Here is a 20,161-nt window from a genome sequence, read left to right on the forward strand (position 1 = left end):
CTTCTGATTTGTTCGCGTTTGTTACGTAGCCCTTCCACAATTAGATCCTGCTCATTACAACTTCTCATTCCCTGACTCTCCTCGGAAGAAAACCACATTACCACATTCCAACATAGCAGACATACTTTAGAGGAGCTCCTTTCCATGGTGCTAATTGTGTTGCTTACCTATATGCATCTAAATTGCATTTTGTAGAGTCTGAATGCTGCACACATGCACAAAACACAAATAATTTATTGGTTGCTAAGCTTTTCATATTACAGCAAGTTCTGTGGCCACTGGTTTTACCAGCTCTTTAGGGATTTTTCCACCAATGTCCAGTGTAGGCAAAAAATCTATGTCATATGTGTTTTTGGTCATGTTAGCGTGAGTGGAGTGGCCTTAGTAAATGATGTGAAAAAGCTAGAGTGGCATGAGATTGTTTGCATCTAAATTGCTGTTTTTAAATGAAAATGTAGTAGTGTGGACGTAGCAAGCAGGTGGATGATATCATCATCTTTTTCAATATATAAGCCCTTGCTTTGACATCAGTTCATTTCAGATTTATTTCTCACGGTCTTTTATTTAAACTCCAGGCATGGTGCAGCGAGACAAATTTGATTTCACTCAAATTTCTGGCTCATCACAAATATTAGGTTAAACGTAGACGGTCGCGGCCCCAGTTCTGTGACCTATGTGCAAGCCTACACAATTTTTTTGTAAAAGGCCTGCAATGTGTGGACTCTAATGTCTCATTTTTTCTGATATCATTTTTGTGAAATGTATACACTTTCTGGATGGATCCAGGGTTAATCCCTACCTTGTGTCAATTTCTGCTGCCATCTACTCCTAGTGATTCTCAATTGCATTAACAGGCTAAAAAAAGAAGAACGAGCAGACGGATTTTCTTTCAGTCTCGCATGTGCGACAACAACCTATGCTCTTCACTTGTTTTCTTTCATTTCCTCAGAATGAAGCAGTAAGCCCTAATCGCGGACTCTCTTTAGATATTTTGGAGTTCAGCACCGAGTGCTCAAATCAGCAATACAAGGTTTGCAAAGGATCAACACAAAACAGAAGAGCCATCTAAAAGTCCCAAAGTCCTTTTCTCTTTTGTTGCTTATTCTGTACTATTTTGCTTATTCTCTTCCTTTCCAGGTAAATGGGGTCGAGGTCATGGATATTCTGCTGTAGATGTGTTCATTAATTTTTACTATTAGCTAATAATATAATTAATATCCCTTATCATATAAAGCTATTATAGTCTGTCATGTTACAATTTTCATTCATGAAACTTAAAGTACAAACATATTATTACTTACTTTAATCAATGCAATCAATGTACATTCTTCATACTCCATAGTTTATGAAGGTCTTGTTTCCATCCTGAAATTAACATTTTTTGGTTACTTTCCTTTTTCAGCTCTGAGAACAGGATTTATCCTGTGAATTACTATACAATAACTGCCTCTAGGGGGCACAAATTGAAACAAAGGCTGTTGTACAAGCCCTTTGAGTAAATTAAGTTAAAATGCTTTTGTTGTGTTGGTACTTACCACACATTTGAATTTTTCTAATGACCGTGCATTCTGGTTCTCGATAAATGAAATGTTAACATAGCACGTTGTAAGACTGCCATTGCTGTCTTCATCATCCACATCACTGGCATTGAAAAAAATCTTCAGCTTCTCTGGAATGCAGATGTCCAAGATGATGATGACAATGCCAAGAAGAATACACAGCAGGCCTACAAAAGATAAGCAACTTAAATGTCACTTCATGTGACCCAACAGCTCCATATACTTTTTTATCCTATTTAATTAGATGATCAAAAGGTTGAAAATCATTTTCTCTCATCTCCTGCTTGATATCATTTATACTGAATCTTCTCATTTAAGAATGTCAAGCATATAAAATGTACTCTTTAACTAATATTTGTACATTAGATCACTTGCCTGTAGCCAATGTGAGCCAAAATGAGCCCCCATAGTTGGTATTAAGAGCCACGGAGCCCAAACTTATGACACAAGATGGGACGTTCCATATGGTGGAAAAGGAAATCAGCGAAAAGATCATGAATGTGCCTGTTGTGACTAGCATGTATCCGCCGTAAAGGATGACTGGCATGGATAGGAGAACATTGGAGATGAGCCAGCAGCAGAAGGCTGTCCTGTGAGGAGACATAAAGTGAAAAAGAATGAATGTGAGGCTCCCAAGCAACATTCATTTAAATGCACACACTTTTAAAACATGCTTATTTACGATCGGGTCACTGGGATCTGAAACCTATTGCAACCACATCAGGTGCAAGGCAGGAAACAACCCTGGATGAGAAGCCAGTCCATTACAAAGAACACCAAACAACAAGCCAGGTTCAAGGTGGAGATCTTTGGAACGGGCTGGAAGGTCAGCACACAGTCAGTTCATGTAACATGGCCAGCAATTTTCAGTCATTTTCAGTCTGGCAACAAAATCAGCAACCGATGTGCCCCACAACTAGAAGTCACATAATATGACATCAGCTTTAGGTTAAATGGAGGCTTTAAATTGTCCAGATGTGAGCAGGTGTGTTTTATAATGGACCGCCATCCCACCCAGGGTTACTTCCTGCTTTACAAGCAACGCACTCTTTATAGTAGAGAAAGAAAAGTTCAGGAAGTAAAACGGATGGATTTGTAAAACTGACATCCATTTCCACAGTAGACGGTATCCACCATTCTCAGCCGTTTCTTACCACATTGTTGCCGATGCGTAGCGTCCTGAGTATTTATACTGGAAGTAAAGGCCACAGGGGCTGTCTTGGGAGAACTTCTCTGCCAGGTAGAGTATGGGATTAGGTAAACCTTTCAGCAGACCTTCAGTGTACTCTTCATTGTAGTCACCAGTCCACAGGAATCTTTCATTGTAGTCTATGGTTTCATTTAGCTGATGTACTGGATTACCTTCATGAGGAAAGAATAGAAAAAAAGCCTTTCAGTTTTATTACATTCACTAAGGAGCGTCTGCACCTGCTGCAAAGTCCAAAAAAAAACTAACAAGTTGTTTTTTTGTTTTTGTTTTTTTAAAACAGGCTGTAGTTCTTTAAATCCTGGAAAAATTCTGGATCTTTCATAAGTCCTAGAAAACAATACTGACATGGAGGCATCGTTCTAAATTCTGCTGTCTGCTTTGTATTCATTGATTAGCTTTTAACAGGTCAATGAAAAAGTGCGGCCCATCCCCAGCCCAATTACATATAAAAAAAGAAAAGTAAATACAAGTCAGACAGCAAACAAACTGAAACAATGGCAATTTTATGTAAATGTTACTGTACAGTTATGACTTATTGGATTAGCTAAAACAAATTGATTACAACAGTGTGGGCACCCTTTCAGTTGTAAGGGCTCAGAACTCGATATGCGGTTATTTTGTATTTTTAACTACAAATCTCAACAAAATATGTAATTTGGCTGAGGGTGTCTAAACCTCTGCATGGAACTGCATAGAGTTGGGGGGGGGGGGGGGGGGGGGGCACCATCCCAAGATGCTTTGTACCAAGGGTCCTCATTCATGGTCCTAGTGGACTGCCAGTATTCACTTAAACCAATTTCTTAATTAGAACCTGTTTATTTGCAACTAAAGCAATGTGTTTTGGGGCTTAATTTTAGTTAGTTCACTTGTTACAGTTCTGATCTCTCAGTTGCCTTCTTTTATTTTAATACAGCTGCATTTAGGTTGTAATTGTTTCCTGTATCCTTAACCAGCTATCAGTAACAAAGAAAAACTTCAGCTCTTCAGCTGACTAGATTCCATTTCTTTCTCAGAAAAGGTAACTCTATAGGGTCATCTGTCTAATAAGCCATAAAGTTAAATACAAAGTTTTATTGTCAGCAAGGACTTGCTTCTGATTAGGAAACTAGTTAGAATGAAAACTTTCAGCCAATACAGCCCTCCGGGACCAGGACTGAGGACCCCTATTTTATACTGTACGGTAAGTGCCTGATTATACTACAGTTTTTACTTCTTTTTTTTAAAGACCTGACTATAAGGAAATGCTGCCAATCCTAGAAGAAGTCAAAGAACAATCCTGGAAGTGATGGTAGCCTACTATAAATCCACATTCACTCACAAAACACCAATTAACCCAATATTCTTGGGTTTGGGAGGAAATCTAATGGAAATTCATTAAAACACTACACAGAATATACTGAAGCATCAACTGAGCATAGATCCTGGGAAATATGAGAGAACTCCACTAACTGCCGAGCCAACACAGCAATCAGAGTAAGTGAAGGTTAAATAACTCGGTGGTGGGGATTCCACCAGCACCCTCATGGTTCACAGTTAACCATCGCTGACAACAAGGACACTCTGCTTCATTTGAGGGAGTGCTGTTTGCCAATCATCTCCCTTCTCAGTCTAGCACATTGTTAACTTCCATGGTTTCACAGACTTTAGACTTCGTGCTAGAAATTCAGCACCTTGGTCAGCATTCATCTATTCCTTTTCCCATTCCAAAGCTGATTCCTGCCTTGTTCTCAGTAAGGCAAAAACAGGCTCCTGCATCCTACAATCTTGAACTGGTAAGAAAACAGATGCATGGATTTCCTTTGTCTTTAACTGGGGATGTTGCTTGATTATTTGGTGAATAACAGTCAGCTGTAACATCTTGAGAAAAGTGCGGTTTATAGTAACAGGTTTGTATTTGTGTTACTTTGGAAGACGCGATCCGCGCGGTTAGCGCAGTTAAGGACACTTAAACCAGAGCTAAATTATCATAAAGAATTTGCTAATTCATATTCATTGGACGAGGAGTGCGGGTCCACACAAGACCGTATCTAGTTTTGCAGTCGCAGCTGCTTTTATAATTGCATTAAAAGCATCTCTTGTCGCAAAGACGCGTTCTTACACCAGTTTTCATAAATGAATTTAACAAAGTCAGCCTTCCAGCACGAAATGTTACCGTGCAGTGCCTCCCAAGTATGCCCTTTTCCCATTCGAAACACCCGCTTGAACATTTTCGGCACACAGCTACTTTTAGTGGGGTTTGTTTCGACTGCTTAAGCACAAAAATTCCAAAGTCTCCTGTCAACTGTGTCTCTTTTCTGAAATAGATTAGTCTCTTTCTGGCTTACCGAAAGAAAAGATATTACATATCTTGTACATTATAGCCATATTCGGAACACATGTTCTGCAAATTCGAGATCTCTTACATTTGCATAATAGAGACAAGTCTTACCTGTGAGTGTCACGTTAATGCCTGCTAAGCCGACGTGCAGTCCGATCTCTGCATCGACAGTCGCATCACTGAAGGATTTGTAAGTTGTGTTTGATCGAATGTAACCGATTGCCCAGTCGCTGGTAAAATTCACCACTACGAGAGAAAAAATAAATAAAAACAAAGATTACAATTCAGTTAGCAGATGTTCAAATTTTCCCATGAATGCCATCCACTTCAGCACTGATTAGAGTTCCGCTCTTAGAGCGAGCATTTAAGGCGTTGCGTCACAGCAAAGGTAGGGTTATGAAGTCATGCTGTCATTAACTCCTGTGTTGTCAGTCCGGAGAACTGTGTGCACCGTAGACAACCAAATGGTGCGGGCAGATGGGCGCAACTGGACGACACGGAGAGTCGACAAAGCAGTTTACTGGGATCTGCTGAATGGGAATTGGGCTAGTGTGGGACCTCCGATCGAAAAAGCATTAGGCAGATAAACACGAGGAGCGATCAGTGGCGTTACTCCACACGAATAGACCGATACCAAGGAATTACCCGAAGTCAAGCAACGCCCTGCATACATGAGTCTGCGTGGAGCTTGCGCGATCTCTCAGTAGGCGCGTTTCTTTCGGTATCCACCTTGTCCCCACCCTTTTACAGTCAAGTGATTTATAAACAAGTACCTAAAGTATTTTAAAAGTTGTAATTTACCGTTTGTTACCGGTTTGTCAGTTTAGTCAGAAAGTGTGCATGTATCCTCAAACTCTGCTGGTCCGATGAAAAACCTGCACTGAAAGCCACTCGACCTTCTGCTGTTATAATTCTAGTCAATCGGCGTTTGTTTCTTCAGTTGGAAGAGAAATAGCAAGTAAGAATGAATGGCTGCTGTGGTGCATTCGAGGCATGCTATTGTCGTTAATACTTTAATGCTTGAGGCGAAGCGGTAATTTTGCACTCAAATGCCATGCATTACGTTACCACCCACAAAATTGCTTGAACTATTTTGGCACTGCCCAAGATGATCTGTCTTGTGCTGTGGAATTATTTCAAATATGCGCACGCCAGGTTGATAAAGATGTTCATAAAAGCGCAGTCGGGAAACTCTTAATGAATTCAGATGATGTCTATGCAGATGTTATGTGCTACACTCTTTAAAAAACTGGTTTCTTAATGGCATTTTACTGGGATTTGTGTGTCTCCTTGTTGACAAAGAACCATTTCATTATGGGAGGGGTTCTCTGTATATGATTTTTTTCTTTCTATTTTGTCTTTAGAAAGGTTTTTGTTAGATTAGATTATTCCCAAGGGGAAATTCATATGTGACGGTGGACAACACAAAAATATCCGACGTAGGCTACCTAACAAGAGGCAATAGATCAAGGAAATCTAATCGTAGTTTTTGCATGCAGTGCAGTCATTGTGTTACCTGTTACGACCCTAAAGATTCTTTCTGGAACCGTCTTGTGGATGGTTCTGTATAGGAAACAAAAATGGCTCACCTATGAGCCATGCCGTGAAGGATTGCTTTGCCACCTTTATTTTTAAAAGTAAACCCCAATTTTATCATTCAAATCCAATGATAATTGATATTACAGCGCGTCCAAAGTGTATGCCATTAAGGGACTCGGCTTTAACTGTACAAAAAGATTGCGATTGTAAATTATGGCACAGCGTACCCGAAAAATAATAACTTACCGACAATCACCACACCAATGAACAGGCTGAGAATAATTCGAAACATCCAGAACACCCTCTGAAAATTAAAAAAAAATTATATATATATATATAAAATCAAGACACCAGTTGTTTTATTTCCCATTAACAATGATCACCTCTGCTGCATATACAACATAAAATAAACGGAGCTTTAAAATATAATGAGCGTTTTTTTTTATCAAAATCCTTTATCCGAAACAAGCTCCAAATCCCAAGAAAAAAAAAGTACGCAGGTGATACCTAATGGCAGAGCTGCTCGAGGTAACTGAATTTGACAGCAGAGACCTATCGGGGACGCGCTGTGCTGAGCCGCCCTACTCCTCCTGACCCAGTCCCACCACTGGCTTCATCACTAAAACGTGAACTCTTGGCTTACTCTCAAAGTATTTTAAACTAACCAACATGCATGTCTGAGAGAGGCTATATTACTCTGCGGCTGATGCTGTCAGGATAGGCAGCATGCGATCCCCCGACACCCTTTAAAGGCATGCAGAAATGAAAGACTGTAGCTAATTTAACATGAATCACAGCTTACCGCTTTTCCTCTGATTCCCGGAAGGATTATGAGAAACGTGCAAATAAAGACCAAAAACACCAGGATGACAATAAGCTGGTTCATATTAAAGATAAACGGGGTCATTTTGTGGGGGTAGAAGGGGTACACCGAATCGTAGAAAGTCATCCTTCCGCTTTTTCTGTTTCTGTAGCCAGTTAGTTATCTGAAAGTAAAAAAAAAAACAAAAAAAACACAAAAAATTAGTAACATGATGTATTTGTGCTAAAACAGAATGTCGTATATTCATGTTTTGTTTTAAAAAGTTAAAACTAATTATTGCAACAATCAATTAACAAAGAAGTAGAGGAAGCTGATGAGTTGAATTAAAATGTCTTACGGATGGAAAGCGTTTTCCGTCGGGACTCTTCTCTTCAAGTGTAAAGCGCTCAAGAGCTGCAGATTTCTCCTTGCTCGGTTCTTGGAGTTGCTTGTGAAAGTGCCCACTCGGATCGTGTGCCAATGTCACTATTTATAGCTCTGCGAAAAGATGGAGGGGGATGATGCTGTATTTGTTCAAGTTTGGGAAATTCTAAGGAAAGCCACATGCAAATAGCACTGCCCAGCCCAGTCGCCTTGCGACCTCCCTTTGAAGGAAATCCATCCTTCAGTGTGAGGTGTCACTTGCAGTCCAAGTGCTGAGTTCCTCCCGTCATGGTCGGCTGAAAAGCGTTTCATTTTATGAGTCCGTTTATGAGCATTTTTTTTTTATTTATTTAAAAAGTTCGCGTGTCACTGCACGAATTGTACCAGACGTGCGAAGAAGTTTTTAAGACCGTTAACTGGAAGAGATCAGCAACAGGTATGATATCATTGGAACTATGTGGTTTTTCTGTGTTTCTTGAAAATAAGGTTGATTTGTCTTTTATTGACTTAAGTGTGATATTCAGCATCGCATCGCATCCTCCTTACGCAGGAGCGTTAGAGTCAAGTTAAAGTTGACCGAAACAGAAAGCGCTTGCAGCGCAGCCCACTAGGTGGCGCTCATTTCCAGAAAGAAACTCGCGAATGGGGACGTTTAATTCATAAAACGCGCTTCGAGTTCAGAAGTTAAAACCGGGAAGCGACTTCGAGCGAAAATGCGCTTGTAGAAAAATATATGAAGACATTATAAAGCACAGCTTTATTCTACCAGCGGCAGTTTTACATGAAGGAAGAGGTAAGAAGCGCAGTCGGAGTAGCGCGCTGCGGGGCGTGCGGATGAGAAATGTTTGGAAAAACACAGCTGAGCTTAAACCGAAAAGCCCGTGGATTAGACGGCGCTCCAAAACCTCCGGGAAGCTCATAATTAGAGTATGTATGATTTGTTGAGCGAGTGTTAAGAGGAAAAAATAGTTTCGAAATAAAAACGTTACTTCTACTCCTCAGGTTTTAACCCTTTCGTTAAATCAAAGTTAGCTCGGTGATTAAAGTTCATTAATGTCTTTAAAATGAACAGTGGGAAGTTTCTCTTTTTTATTTCATATCAGAGTCACAATAAAGAGTGCTGAATTATAAAAAACAAAACTAAGAATAAATGAGCAGCAGTTTTGCCTATAAAGTCTGCTCGATATAATTGAAGGTGTTCCTGCAGGGTTGCTAATTGCTTTACGAGAAATGACACTTGGAGTTTCCCGGCAAGAAACCCTTTTTCACACATGCACCCTAATAACTGGCAGGGGCGGGAGGGTCTTTGTTCACCTGTCTGCTAAACGCCTCAAAGAGATTAGCGTGTTTGGCAATGCGATAAAATGGGTGTCAAAATGAGGTCCCGTCTACTTGCAAGTGCACTGGTGCGTCTGAATTTCCAGTAAAACGCATTTGATTTACTCCCCTGAGGGGCGTCCGGAATCGGTGAGGGTATAGTGGCCGTCTAATTGAGATATGGTGTTGGCAAAGCGTACTCGAACTTCAGATTTGCCGATCCTTTTCATTTCTTAGTGCGTTTTGTCGCCAGACTTTGTTTCCCACCCACTCTTCAAAATGAAGGTGCCAAAGTGGCTCTTTAAAGCAGTGCCATAGGGGAACCATTTGGGGTCCTCAAAACAAAAATCCACACGAATGTTCAAGAAAGGACTTCTATTTACAACATAACAGGCTCTATAAACAGTGAACTGATAAGAACAGATTTGCCAAATGCCAATGGGTTCCTGATTTTAACATGTGCATAATTGCACGGACTTATTTCATTTTTTAAAATCTGTTAGGATTTTTGCAGGTAGCCTACTTTATATGAACGTTTTCGGTTTTGTGAACATATTAGGAATCTTTTGAAAGTCTAGATAACCAGATTGATAATGCAAAGAAGCCTTCCCGAAATAAAATGGTTCTTATCAAACACTGGAACAATTAAATAAGCCATTGATAGTTCACACTCTATTCTTGTTTCCAAAAGACCCATCCATTCTCTTAAATGGTTGTGGCATTTTACAGTTCGTTATCAGGTTGTGTGGTTCATCGCAGTACCTTTGTTTGACAAAACACTTTTCATTCTGAGATGGGGTTCTTTGCGCAAAAAAGTTGCTTCTTTGTGCTTAGGAAAACTGCAATATTCACGGGTATTTATTGTTTAGAGCCTGTTATGGAGCTAAATTAATAAGTCTTTTTGGGAACCAAAAATGATTCTCCTATGGTATCACTTTGAATAACCACCCTGGCACCTTTATTTTTAAGAGTGTTCTTTTAAGAAGGTTTCTTAACGAAGATTCTTATACTATTTAGATTCATAATTTTGCTTCATACATTAAATAGTCATGATGGTAACAGATTTGTGAAATGCCAATGAGTCCTGATCTTAAAATGACTCGCACTGCATACAACTACACAAGCTAAGTCCAAGCATTCTATAGTTTCCTGCTATAGGGTGCCCACCATACATTAAAATATTTCACTTTTTCAACATAATAGATTTCAAAACACAAAGAACCAACTTCATATGTAAAGAACCTGTCCTAGAATGAAATGGTTCTTTGTCAAGCAATGGGGAACCATGCACACAACCCAGTAAAGAACCACAAAATGTATTTTTGCGCTATAAATGTTACGGATCCCGTGTCACATTTCTTCGACTCATATTGATATGAATTGATGCGTAGAGGTATTTTTTGTACAATGTGACACCACCAAGAGTTCAGAAATCATCCCTAACCTAGTTAACAAAGACTGGGTGGTCTTGGCTTCTGTTTTTCAAATGTGTTTCCCCTTTTTACATCAATCCAATCCCAACTCTTTACTCTTTTTTTCCCTTTTTTACAAAAAGTTATGCAAGTGATTTATAACCAAATGAATTCTTTGTTTTAATTATTTTCACTCAAATGAAAGTGATTTATATTTAGATATCCTCGGTCTAATGCCAATCCGCGTTAACTTTATTCTGTTAATCATTATTAAGTGAAGTCTAATAACGTATTGATAATTAAAGTTAGATGTTACTGTCTGTTAATTTGTTTACGAGAAATGACTCTCGGGGTTTCCCGGCTGAGGCCCCGTTCCTTATACAACATCCAAATAACATCGGGGGCTGGGGTGGTCTTCTTTCACTTGTTCATTGTTTTCTAAACGCATTAACATGATAAGATTGTTTGGCGATGCGACATATTGTAAATCTAAATGAAGCACCTTCTACTTTCAAATGTTCTGGTGCGTTTAAATGTCGAGAGCAAAGCCCAGGTTTCAGTTATTTACTTACCGTCCAGGAGCGTCTTTGACATCTTTCGCGCACAAATCTTCTTCTCGTCCTTCGATTTCAACTTGGCGACGCCTTTTCTTGTAAGTCCCTTAGTATGTGCTGTTGGAGTCTACGTCGTTACTTTTAAATTATTTGTATCCTACATTAAGTATCCCTGAATTATATAAAACAACGCTGGGTTGTTAGCAAAAAAAAGCGCACAATTGAAGATGCTCTATGGCGACTTTCAATGTCTGTTCTGTAGTCTCACGAGATTTTTTTCCTTTTTTTTGTAAATCAAATGTTTGAAGCCATCTGACCAGTTAATAAAAACAGAAGGACATTAACAGCATAAACGATTTCTCATTGTGCCCCCTAGTTGTCTAACTCCCGGTCTTGTCTTTTCTTTTCTTGTCTTTCCGGTCTGATTGTTCAGAGAGGGTCCTGCCGCCACTTGAGAGATTTGAAGCCTCTCAGGTTACTTTGTTAAGGGGCCGCTCTTACAAAGCCAGCATTCTGCAACGATGCCTTCTGCTCGGACATTTAGCTGTTTAATCGTCTTCATCTTCATAACAGAGACCGGTAAGTGTTTAACTTCGCTCGATTCCGCGTATCTGGTTATGTTTTCATTTTCTAAGTAAACTGTTGTATGTTTTTGTTGTTAAACTTTGCAGACCGGTTGTTGTCATATCTGTGAATGTGTAGGGAAAACATAGTAAAATGAAAGTGCGAGTGACAATTAAATGACTTGATCATTCAGGTTTCCAGTCGCTCCTACATGGTACTTGGCTGTCGGTTTCATTCCAACTGATTTCTTAATTGCATTGAATTTCATGCTGTTGATGGACACGGCATTAATTCAAATGTGGAGACCGTCGAAAGTGCGAGAAAGGTTTTTAAATCCTCCTCGGCTTTGGCGCACAGATTTAACTTCGTTTAGATTGTAGGTTTCTGCAGTTTCCGTTCTCTCTTAACTAATGAACCGTAAGGTATATGTTATCAGTTAAGTAAGAGTTGAACCGATAGTTTGAAATCATTTTTTAGTAGACTGCCATGCAGAATACCATGGCAAAATGCCGAAAGGAGACCTGTCTGTCCCTGTGTGCACACTGGTTGGTGATCATAAGGCAATGCATGCCACACCTTTAAAAGCAGAAATGCCAGACTGGTTCTTAAGAGCGATGCCACAGGAGAACAAATTTTGACTCCCAAAACAACCGTCAACATGAAGGTTCCAGAAAGAATCTTTGACATGAATTTATAACAGATTGCATAAATAGGCAAGTGGACCCCAAAGCACAGGTTGGGAGTTCAAATCCTGCTGCTGACATGGAGTGCCTGTGCACCAACTGAGAAAAGCAACAAGCAATTGTCTCTGAGATGTTGTAAGCTGCCTTGAATAAAGGTGTTAGCCAAACCATAAGTGGTTCCTGGTTTGCATGCATACAGTAACTCAGGCTTTCTTGATCCGTTAGTATCCATCCAGTAAACATTAAAGGCTTCAATTTTGTCATTTATCAAAGCCCAAAAGAACAAATTTCATATGTAAGGAAGCTTTTCTAGAACGAAATGATTCTTTGAGGAAGCACACAGCTCAGTAAAGTGCCATTATGTTCTTGTTAAGAGTGCAGGATTACATGGCACAACCAGCTTGCTCTCATAAAATTATAATGTTACTAGAAATGTGTAATGCAGCACAATACAAACTGGAGCGTGTCATCCTGCTAAACTGTTCATTAACAGCCTAAAGATGAGTGACCACAGAGCGTATCCCGTCAGTCAGGACTCCTCCATTCTCAACTCCAGTTACTGCCATCAGGTTGCAGGTTCAAGGTGCCAAGGATTAAAAGCGACTGGTTCAAATACTCTGTCATCGCAACTGCTGTTAATCTTCTAAAGAAGTTCATCTTTAATAAACATCCACAGGCTTAAATTACAGGATGAGCTGTCGAGTCGAAATGTTTGTATTTATTATGTCTGATATGTTTGATCTGATATTTTCACTCTTTAAGTTTTATGCTCACTGCTACAATTTATACATTTGTAATAAGTTTATGCTGGATGGCCGTGTTCTTTGTGATGTGTTTTTAATGTTGTGTCTTGGTCTTTCTGTAAAATCCTGTTGACAAACCAAGTCTCTCTCTTGGGACAATGAAAACGGAGCCAGCGGCCCCTGTGTCCTCTGAAATTGAGACATGGGAGTCATCTCGGTCTCTACAAATTAAAATTTTAGTTCATTTATTTACTAATATTTGAAAGTGGGTAGAGCTTACGTTTAGGCAGCCAGCTCTTTGGCCAGCAGTTGTAACTATTGAGTCGACAAAACAAATTTCTTACCTCTGTGAGTTCACCAATAAGTAAAATTGAGTGAATTATTATGGAAACGAGAAGGAAAAAGGTGATATCTGAGGGCCCTTGTAACACACATGTGTATATAGCGTATTACATTTCTCAGGAACATAAACATATGTATTTTGCACTTTGTGAGCCTGCAACTGGATGGGTTGCCCCACACATTATGTGGCACAAGTGACCAGAGAATTTATTTCATTGATATTTTCATATTGTTTGCTGTTATTCAGCATTGGTCACTTTTGGGCCTCATTCTTTTAGGAACTTTATGTCCTTTCTCCATGTAAACGTGATATTAACTTTTTTTTTTCCTTGGCCACCACTACAAACTGCACAGGGTAAGTTTAAAAAAAAAAAAAAAAAAAAATTCTTTTAATTGATTATCTTGAAAAAGTATTTAGGTCATTATGTTAAATATAAGAAATTCATGACTGTCCTTTTTTGTGTGCTCTCTTTTAGTATCTCAGTCCAACATAAAGTGGGAGCTGCAAAGATATGATGGCTGGTATAATAATTTAGCCCAACACAATCGAGGATCAGTTGGTATGAACCTTTATTTGAATTTTCTTCTTGGAAGTAGCTGCTTATCTTTCACTGCAGTCGCTCTCTGACAGATACCTCATTGCCGTGTTAGATGTCGTACTGATAATATTTACAGTATAAGTGTTCACACAATTCAAATGAGTTTGCATCGATAAACACTTAGGAAGAAATGTGCTCACATGTTTTCTAATGTCAGCAGAAGCAGTCATGCAGTCCTTCTGCTCCTGCTCTAAGGAACACATTGGTTTTCTTGAGCCTGAAAACAGCAGAGTTTCAAATTTCATCAGTTTTTTGGTTTCGCAGAGGAGTTTGTTAACTTGCCGGGTTTCAGTAAATTTAGTTGATTAATTTATTCTTCCTGTTTGTATTTAAAAAGCAAACATCATTCCATCCATTTTCTCAACCAATTTATAAAGGGGAGGGTCACGGGGCAACTGGAGCCAAACTCTTGAGTCAGGGCAGGAACACCACCATGTCCTTTTAAATTAAATCTTGGTGAAGTTATTTCTGTTATCAGTAACATGAAATTCTTTTTTATCTGTTAAGCTCCGCTGCACATTCACAACGACATGAGTGTGTTCAGTTTCTCAGAAATCCATTCATTCCCTCCTCATACTTTATAAAATGTAGGGTGGTGCAGAACTGAGACAATCAGGAAAGCACGAGTTGCCAAATAAGAATGCAGAACCTGGACATGCTGATCTTTCTTCACAAGAGACACTGTCATGGATACCTTCAGAGCGGGCCAGTGTAGTGTCTCCACGTAACCTAAAGCACTGCTTTTCTGACCTGGTTGAGCTCCTGTCCTTGAAGTAGGAAGCAAACAGTTCATACTGTGGCTGCACAACAAGTTCAATTCAATAAGCCACTTGAGTGAAGTGATTGGAACGCCGGCCCATGCATCCATTTTGGATTTCGTGTCCATACAGCAGGATTTGAAAGGAATGGTTTATTTGTCCAAACATGCTGCAAATATTCAACATATTTGATCAGGAATGGAATCAGATTCAGCCATTTTACCTGATAGTCCTAATTATAGTTGACACAATTGAAAAGATAATAGCTTGAAAAGTTGACATTTTTGCAGTACTCTGGCTTGTTTCATAATAATAATAATAATTCTTTACATTTTCTCACTCTCCACACATGGAGGACCCAGGACATGAACCAATGATCTACTTACTGTGACGCAGCTGCGCTACCACTGCACCACCTGCATGGAGTGGATTGCCATTTTGGCTTCATTCTTTCATTCAAAATTGAGTTCTTCTAGAGGTTACCGTCCAGGACAGGGGTATCAAATCCTGACCTAGAACAGCTGTAGTGGCTGCAGGTTTCATTCCAGCTGCTTCCTAATCTAGTAATATAATGACTGAATTGTCATTTAAGATTCATAACCCTTCATTACTTCCTTTTTCCTTTACCACCAATGTTAACAAAATAGCAAAAGTGATCCAATGGATGCCCAGCTAACTTGGTGGTCTTGGACCACCATTTTTACTACCACCAATGTCATAATTTGAAGCCAATGCTTGCTGTTAATAAAATATATTCTTTAATTCTGTTTCTTGTTACTGGTTTCTTTTTGCCAAGATTGTTAGTTTTCCGTTTTTCTGAGCTCAACATCCAAATGTGTTTTTTTTGGACCACCGCACATTAACATTTCTGAGACCTTTTCAAATACTTTATTGAAACAAATTTGCTACAGAGATGAAGACGCAGATGGAATGACATTAGGTGGTCACCTGTTGGCAAACTTTACAGTTCACTATTGTTTGACTGTTGGTCAAAGCCGATGTCACATCACATGACTTGTATGTCAGACTTGCCAACTACAGTTGCTGGTCTTGCTCTCAGGTCATGCCAATTTACACAACTGAAGATCGCTTGGCATGTCAAATTAAGTGACAGCAGACCAGCCTACCAGTACCCCTTTTAGGGACAGCCAATAGCGTGCTGCCTGATGGAGTCGGTGCATTAGAAAGAGATAACAGGAATGGCGTGTTCAGACACAATCTCGGCCCCCTTTTCTTTCCATTCTATCATGGTACATAAAACCAAGGACATCCGATAAATAATCTCCTCTTCTGTTTGCAAGGTCCAAAGCGCATGCGTTATGTGTACTTCTGGATGAGCATTCATTGGTTGTCTGCTCTCGTGCACACAGAGCCCACTGTAAATGACTAAAGACAAAATCAAACCTTTTTTGGTTTTGTCAGAGTCCGTAGCAGAGTAGCTGGAGTGGGTCACTGGGTATGTCGCATTACAAGACGGCAGTCAACTCACTAAAATTATGTAAATGAATGGCTATGACTGAAAATGGCTGGAAAAGTGACATAATGTGACATGGACTTAAGGGAAGAAAACAGTTTAGGGTTGTAAATCTTGAATAGAGTTCATTAAACAGATCAAAACATCTGTTCAATTAGGAGCAGTAATTGGTCACTACTAAGAGCCGACCAGGATCTAACATGCCTGTTCTAGAAAAATTCTGTGCCTAGTCAGATAATGCTGGACATGTTTTGGTGGTTAGTTCCTTTTCTTGTGGGAAAAGATCCCATTCTTACATGGTGCCTGCCACATACAAAGGGAAAAGTTAATCCCACCGTGGATGTGTGTTTGTGTATAAACTGACGACTGATGCACTTTCAGGTGACAAATGCTGCATTCTTTGTAATTTTTACATCCCAGTGCAGAATTGCCTGTCATCCATGTAACCTTTATATAAATGCATACTGATACATCCCTTCCAATCCTTCTCTAAATATTTGTTCTTTTATATAGTGCCTTTTAAAACCTGCACAAATGCTAAATGCCTTACAAAAACACATAATGCTCTTCTGTCTCTCTGAATATGTAGTTTACAGTCTGCCTATTCCTCTGCAGGTTCCCCATTTATGAGAATCTCCCCGGCCCACTATGCCGATGGGGTGTTTATGGCATTGCAAGAGCCTGCGGTCCCCAATGCACGTGAGATCAGCAATGCTGCAATGGCAGGGAAGTCCGGGCTGCCATCTGCCAGGAACAGAACTGTGCTGTCTGTCATCTTTGGTAAGTGACCAAGTGTCCCGTTTACATGTGTGATAGGGGAGGGGGGAGTATGTTGTCATTGCCATGTTTTTGGCCCAGTAAGTCCAAATATTTTAAATGTGAGCTTTTTGTTCTTTTTATTGGGACCCCCAGTCTATCCTCTTAGCCTTTCTCATATTCAGTTTCACGGGGTCTCTAAGTGATGTTTTGTTTGTCAGTATTTGTTCATTGTAAGGTACATTACAGCAGAAACCAGACTGCAATACAAAGTTGAATACACAGTACCAACTGTTTAGTCTAATAAAAATTACCTAAAAAAATACCTAAAACAATTGCAGCAAAGACTATTACCAAGAAGAGTTTAGATGTACTCTCGCTGGTCTAATTCTTAGGACCACTATACCAATACACGGGTAGGACCTCCATTTGCTCTTAAAAACGGCTTAAGTTTTTCATGAAATGAATTCCACAAGATGTTGGAAACATGTATTTGAGATTCTTATCCATGTTGACTTAATTGCACCATGCAGCGTCTGTGGATTTGTCAACTGCACATTCTTGCTGCAAATCTCCCATTCCACCACATCCCAAAAGTTTTCTGTTGGATTCAGATCTGGAGACTGGTAAATGACCCAGTCTGAACTCAGAACTCATTGCCATGATCATGAAGCCAGTTTTGCATTATCATCTGCTGCATTACCATAGTGGAAATACTGTAGCTGCATGTGGTCAGCAACAATACTCAAATAGGCTGTGCCATTCTAGTGATGGTTGGTTGGTATTAATGATCCCAAAGTGTGCCCAGAAAACTTGCCCCACAATATTACACCACCATCTAGGACTGTTGACATGAGGCAGGTTGGGTGGATGGATTCATTCTGTTGATGCTGATCAGCAGAAATTGAGATTTATCAGACCAGGTCCTCATTTTTCCAGTCTTTAACTGTCCAGTTTTGGTGAGTCTGTGCCCACTGCAGCCTTGGTTTTCTGTTCTTGGCTGGCAGGGATGGGACCTGATGTGGTCTTCTGTTGTTGTAGCCCATCCACCTCAAAGTTTGACATGTTGTGCATTCTGAGGTGCTTTTCTGCTCACCACAATTGTAAAGTGGTCATCTGATTCACCATTGCCTTTCTGTCAACTTGGACCAGTCTGTCGATTTTTTTTCTCTAACCCTCTCATCAAAAAGGCATTTCCATCTGCAGAACTGGGTGCTTTTTGTTTTACTCTGACTAAACTCCAGAGACTGTTGTGTGCGAGATCATCAATAACAAAATTACTCAAATCCACTCATCTGGCACCAATAATGATGCCATTGTCAGAGTCAAATGTTTTCCACATTCTGCTATTTCATGGACATTAACAGAAGCTCCTGACCTGTACCTGATTGGCTGATAAGGTAATCACATGGATAAGCAGGTGTTCCTAATAATATGTTCAAATTTAAACGGCAAATGCCAAAAGGAGCTTTTCATTGCTGAACTTTGCTTTGTCTTTACTTCTAGCTGTCCTCTGTGCACATTGAAAAGTGCTGCTTGTCTCCACATTTTTAAAATCTAATTCCTATAAGTGAGAAATGCCTTCTGTGGAACAGATGGCTCCAAGGAATCCCAGTGGCATGAAAGAAACACTTTATGAAACAAGTCAGAGAGAGGCGTTCAAAGTTTTAGAAGCCCGGTAACTGAGTCCCCTTGCAGGTATAATAGGATCTTTTTGTCAGCTCACAAAGAGGCAGTGTGCTTGGAATTTTTGGGAACAATGCAATTGGTTGAGCCGTGATAGCCCATTGGCAGCCAGGAGGTAATGCTAGTGGACTTGGTTTGTGACCGTGACGTGCAACTGAATGACAGTTGAGTGCTTTGGTTCAGGGTAGCTTGTAATACTATGCAGTATACATTAACTTCTAATTTAAATTTTAACTGAGAAAAATAAAATTTTCTCCACACTCTCATATTGAGTATTTTATAATTGCAAGTGTACAGTGTATATACAGAAAAGGACTTAAATGAAACAATCGTATAACTGCTAAGTAAGTGAAAACAAAAGATATGAGTTGCAAATGGCAAGGCCATGCAGAAAACTCCTTTAAAACTTTGAGTCAAACAAGTTACCCTGTGGAGGTAAATAAGCAAACATCGAGCACAGTAGTGTAGAGTGCCTTTCATAGTGTTCATTGTCACAAAGCAAGTGCTAGAATGACGTTGTGTCTTGGACTTGTTTTCAGGTGTGCAGGACTTATTTATTTGATTGTGTCTAAGAGTGGCTCATTTTATGCATGATGTTTCATGAAGTACTTTTAAAATGTATTGTCTACCTTAACAAAAGGTCAAGTGTGTGTGTGTGTGTGTGTGTACTGCAATTGTCATTCCAACAGATGGCACATCACAAACATTAACACTGCTTTTACTATTCCCATTCCAAATGTCATATTACAGAGATATATGTACTGCATTTGTCATTCCAACAGCATATCAAAAACATTTGTTGTAGTAATATGCACTGCATTTGTTATTCCAACAGATGGTATATCACAAGCATCAACACTGCTTACGAATCCTATACCTAATGGCATAGAACAGAGACATATGCATTGCATTTGTCATTCCAACAGATGGTGCATTACAAACATTTGCAGTAATGATTTTATTACTGCCTTCTGTTCGATTGACACATGCTGTTCATTTTATTACCACATGCATTACAAAATACTTTCCAATAGATGGTGCATTGAAAATGTTAACACCGAGGTATAAGTTGATACGGCAGCACAGATAGCGCATAAATAAATGATTTAATATTAAGTAAAACAAATTTTATCTTTGAAAATATTGCTTGGGAGCCTAATACATGAAGTTAAAAGTAAAATGGAGGATACAGCAGAGCCAGTCTGATTGTGCTGTGCTGATGCATTGAGAATGACAACGGGCCATCCCAGTAGTTTACACTCTGCTGAGCACATTACTAATCATGAATTCTTTTTAGGACGTCATGCCTTCCCTCTTCTTAAAAATCTTGGCACCACCATCAGAGTAGGATCAGCAGGGCTAAAGGAGATGAACTCCAGAGAGTGGCCAAGTTTATTAAAAGCCTCCACTTTATTGGAATTGATAAGACAGCAGGACTTCAAGTATCAAATTATTTAATTTA

General features: G+C 39.5%; 2 protein-coding genes across 4 annotated transcripts in view; one reads left to right on the forward strand and one right to left on the reverse strand.

Annotated features, from left to right (window-relative positions):
- Positions 1–1,300: 1,300 nt before the first annotated feature.
- Positions 1,301–7,605, reverse strand: duox2 (dual oxidase 2). The gene is made up of 7 exons (XM_051920646.1): positions 7,428–7,605; positions 6,872–6,929; positions 5,198–5,332; positions 2,714–2,921; positions 1,935–2,149; positions 1,536–1,726; positions 1,301–1,365 (listed from the first exon to the last, which is right to left on the reverse strand). Exons 1-7 carry the CDS (start codon positions 7,572–7,574, stop codon positions 1,330–1,332), a joined length of 990 nt encoding a protein of 329 aa, XP_051776606.1. The 5' UTR covers positions 7,575–7,605; the 3' UTR covers positions 1,301–1,329.
- Positions 7,606–8,427: 822 nt separating this feature from the next.
- The window catches only part of duox (dual oxidase), an 86,923-nt gene continuing 75,189 nt past the window's right edge, over positions 8,428–20,161 (forward strand). The window contains exons 1-4 of one of the 3 annotated variants that reach the window (XM_051920610.1): positions 8,428–8,604; positions 11,528–11,673; positions 13,903–13,986; positions 16,873–17,037. In XM_051920610.1, the coding sequence (XP_051776570.1) occupies positions 11,616–11,673; positions 13,903–13,986; positions 16,873–17,037 (307 nt within the window). In that variant the 5' untranslated portion in view covers positions 8,428–8,604; positions 11,528–11,615. The other 2 variants (XM_051920611.1, XM_051920612.1) reach the window with 2 other exon arrangements.

Source organism: Erpetoichthys calabaricus, chromosome 17, assembly GCF_900747795.2.
Source record: "Erpetoichthys calabaricus chromosome 17, fErpCal1.3, whole genome shotgun sequence".
NCBI lineage: Eukaryota > Metazoa > Chordata > Cladistia > Polypteriformes > Polypteridae > Erpetoichthys > Erpetoichthys calabaricus.

Bases quoted from the DNA above. Each gene is read 5' to 3' on its own strand.
- duox2 (XM_051920646.1), bottom strand. From the start codon at position 7,574: ATGACTTTCTACGATTCGGTGTACCCCTTCTACCCCCACAAAATGACC. The intron at 6,930-7,427 runs GTAAGCTGTGAT...TTTAATTTTCAG, and splicing joins CGGGAATCAGAGGAAAAGCG to AGGGTGTTCTGGATGTTTCG. The intron at 1,366-1,535 runs GTAAGTACCAAC...TGTTAATTTCAG, and splicing joins TAGAAAAATTCAAATGTGTG to GATGGAAACAAGACCTTCAT.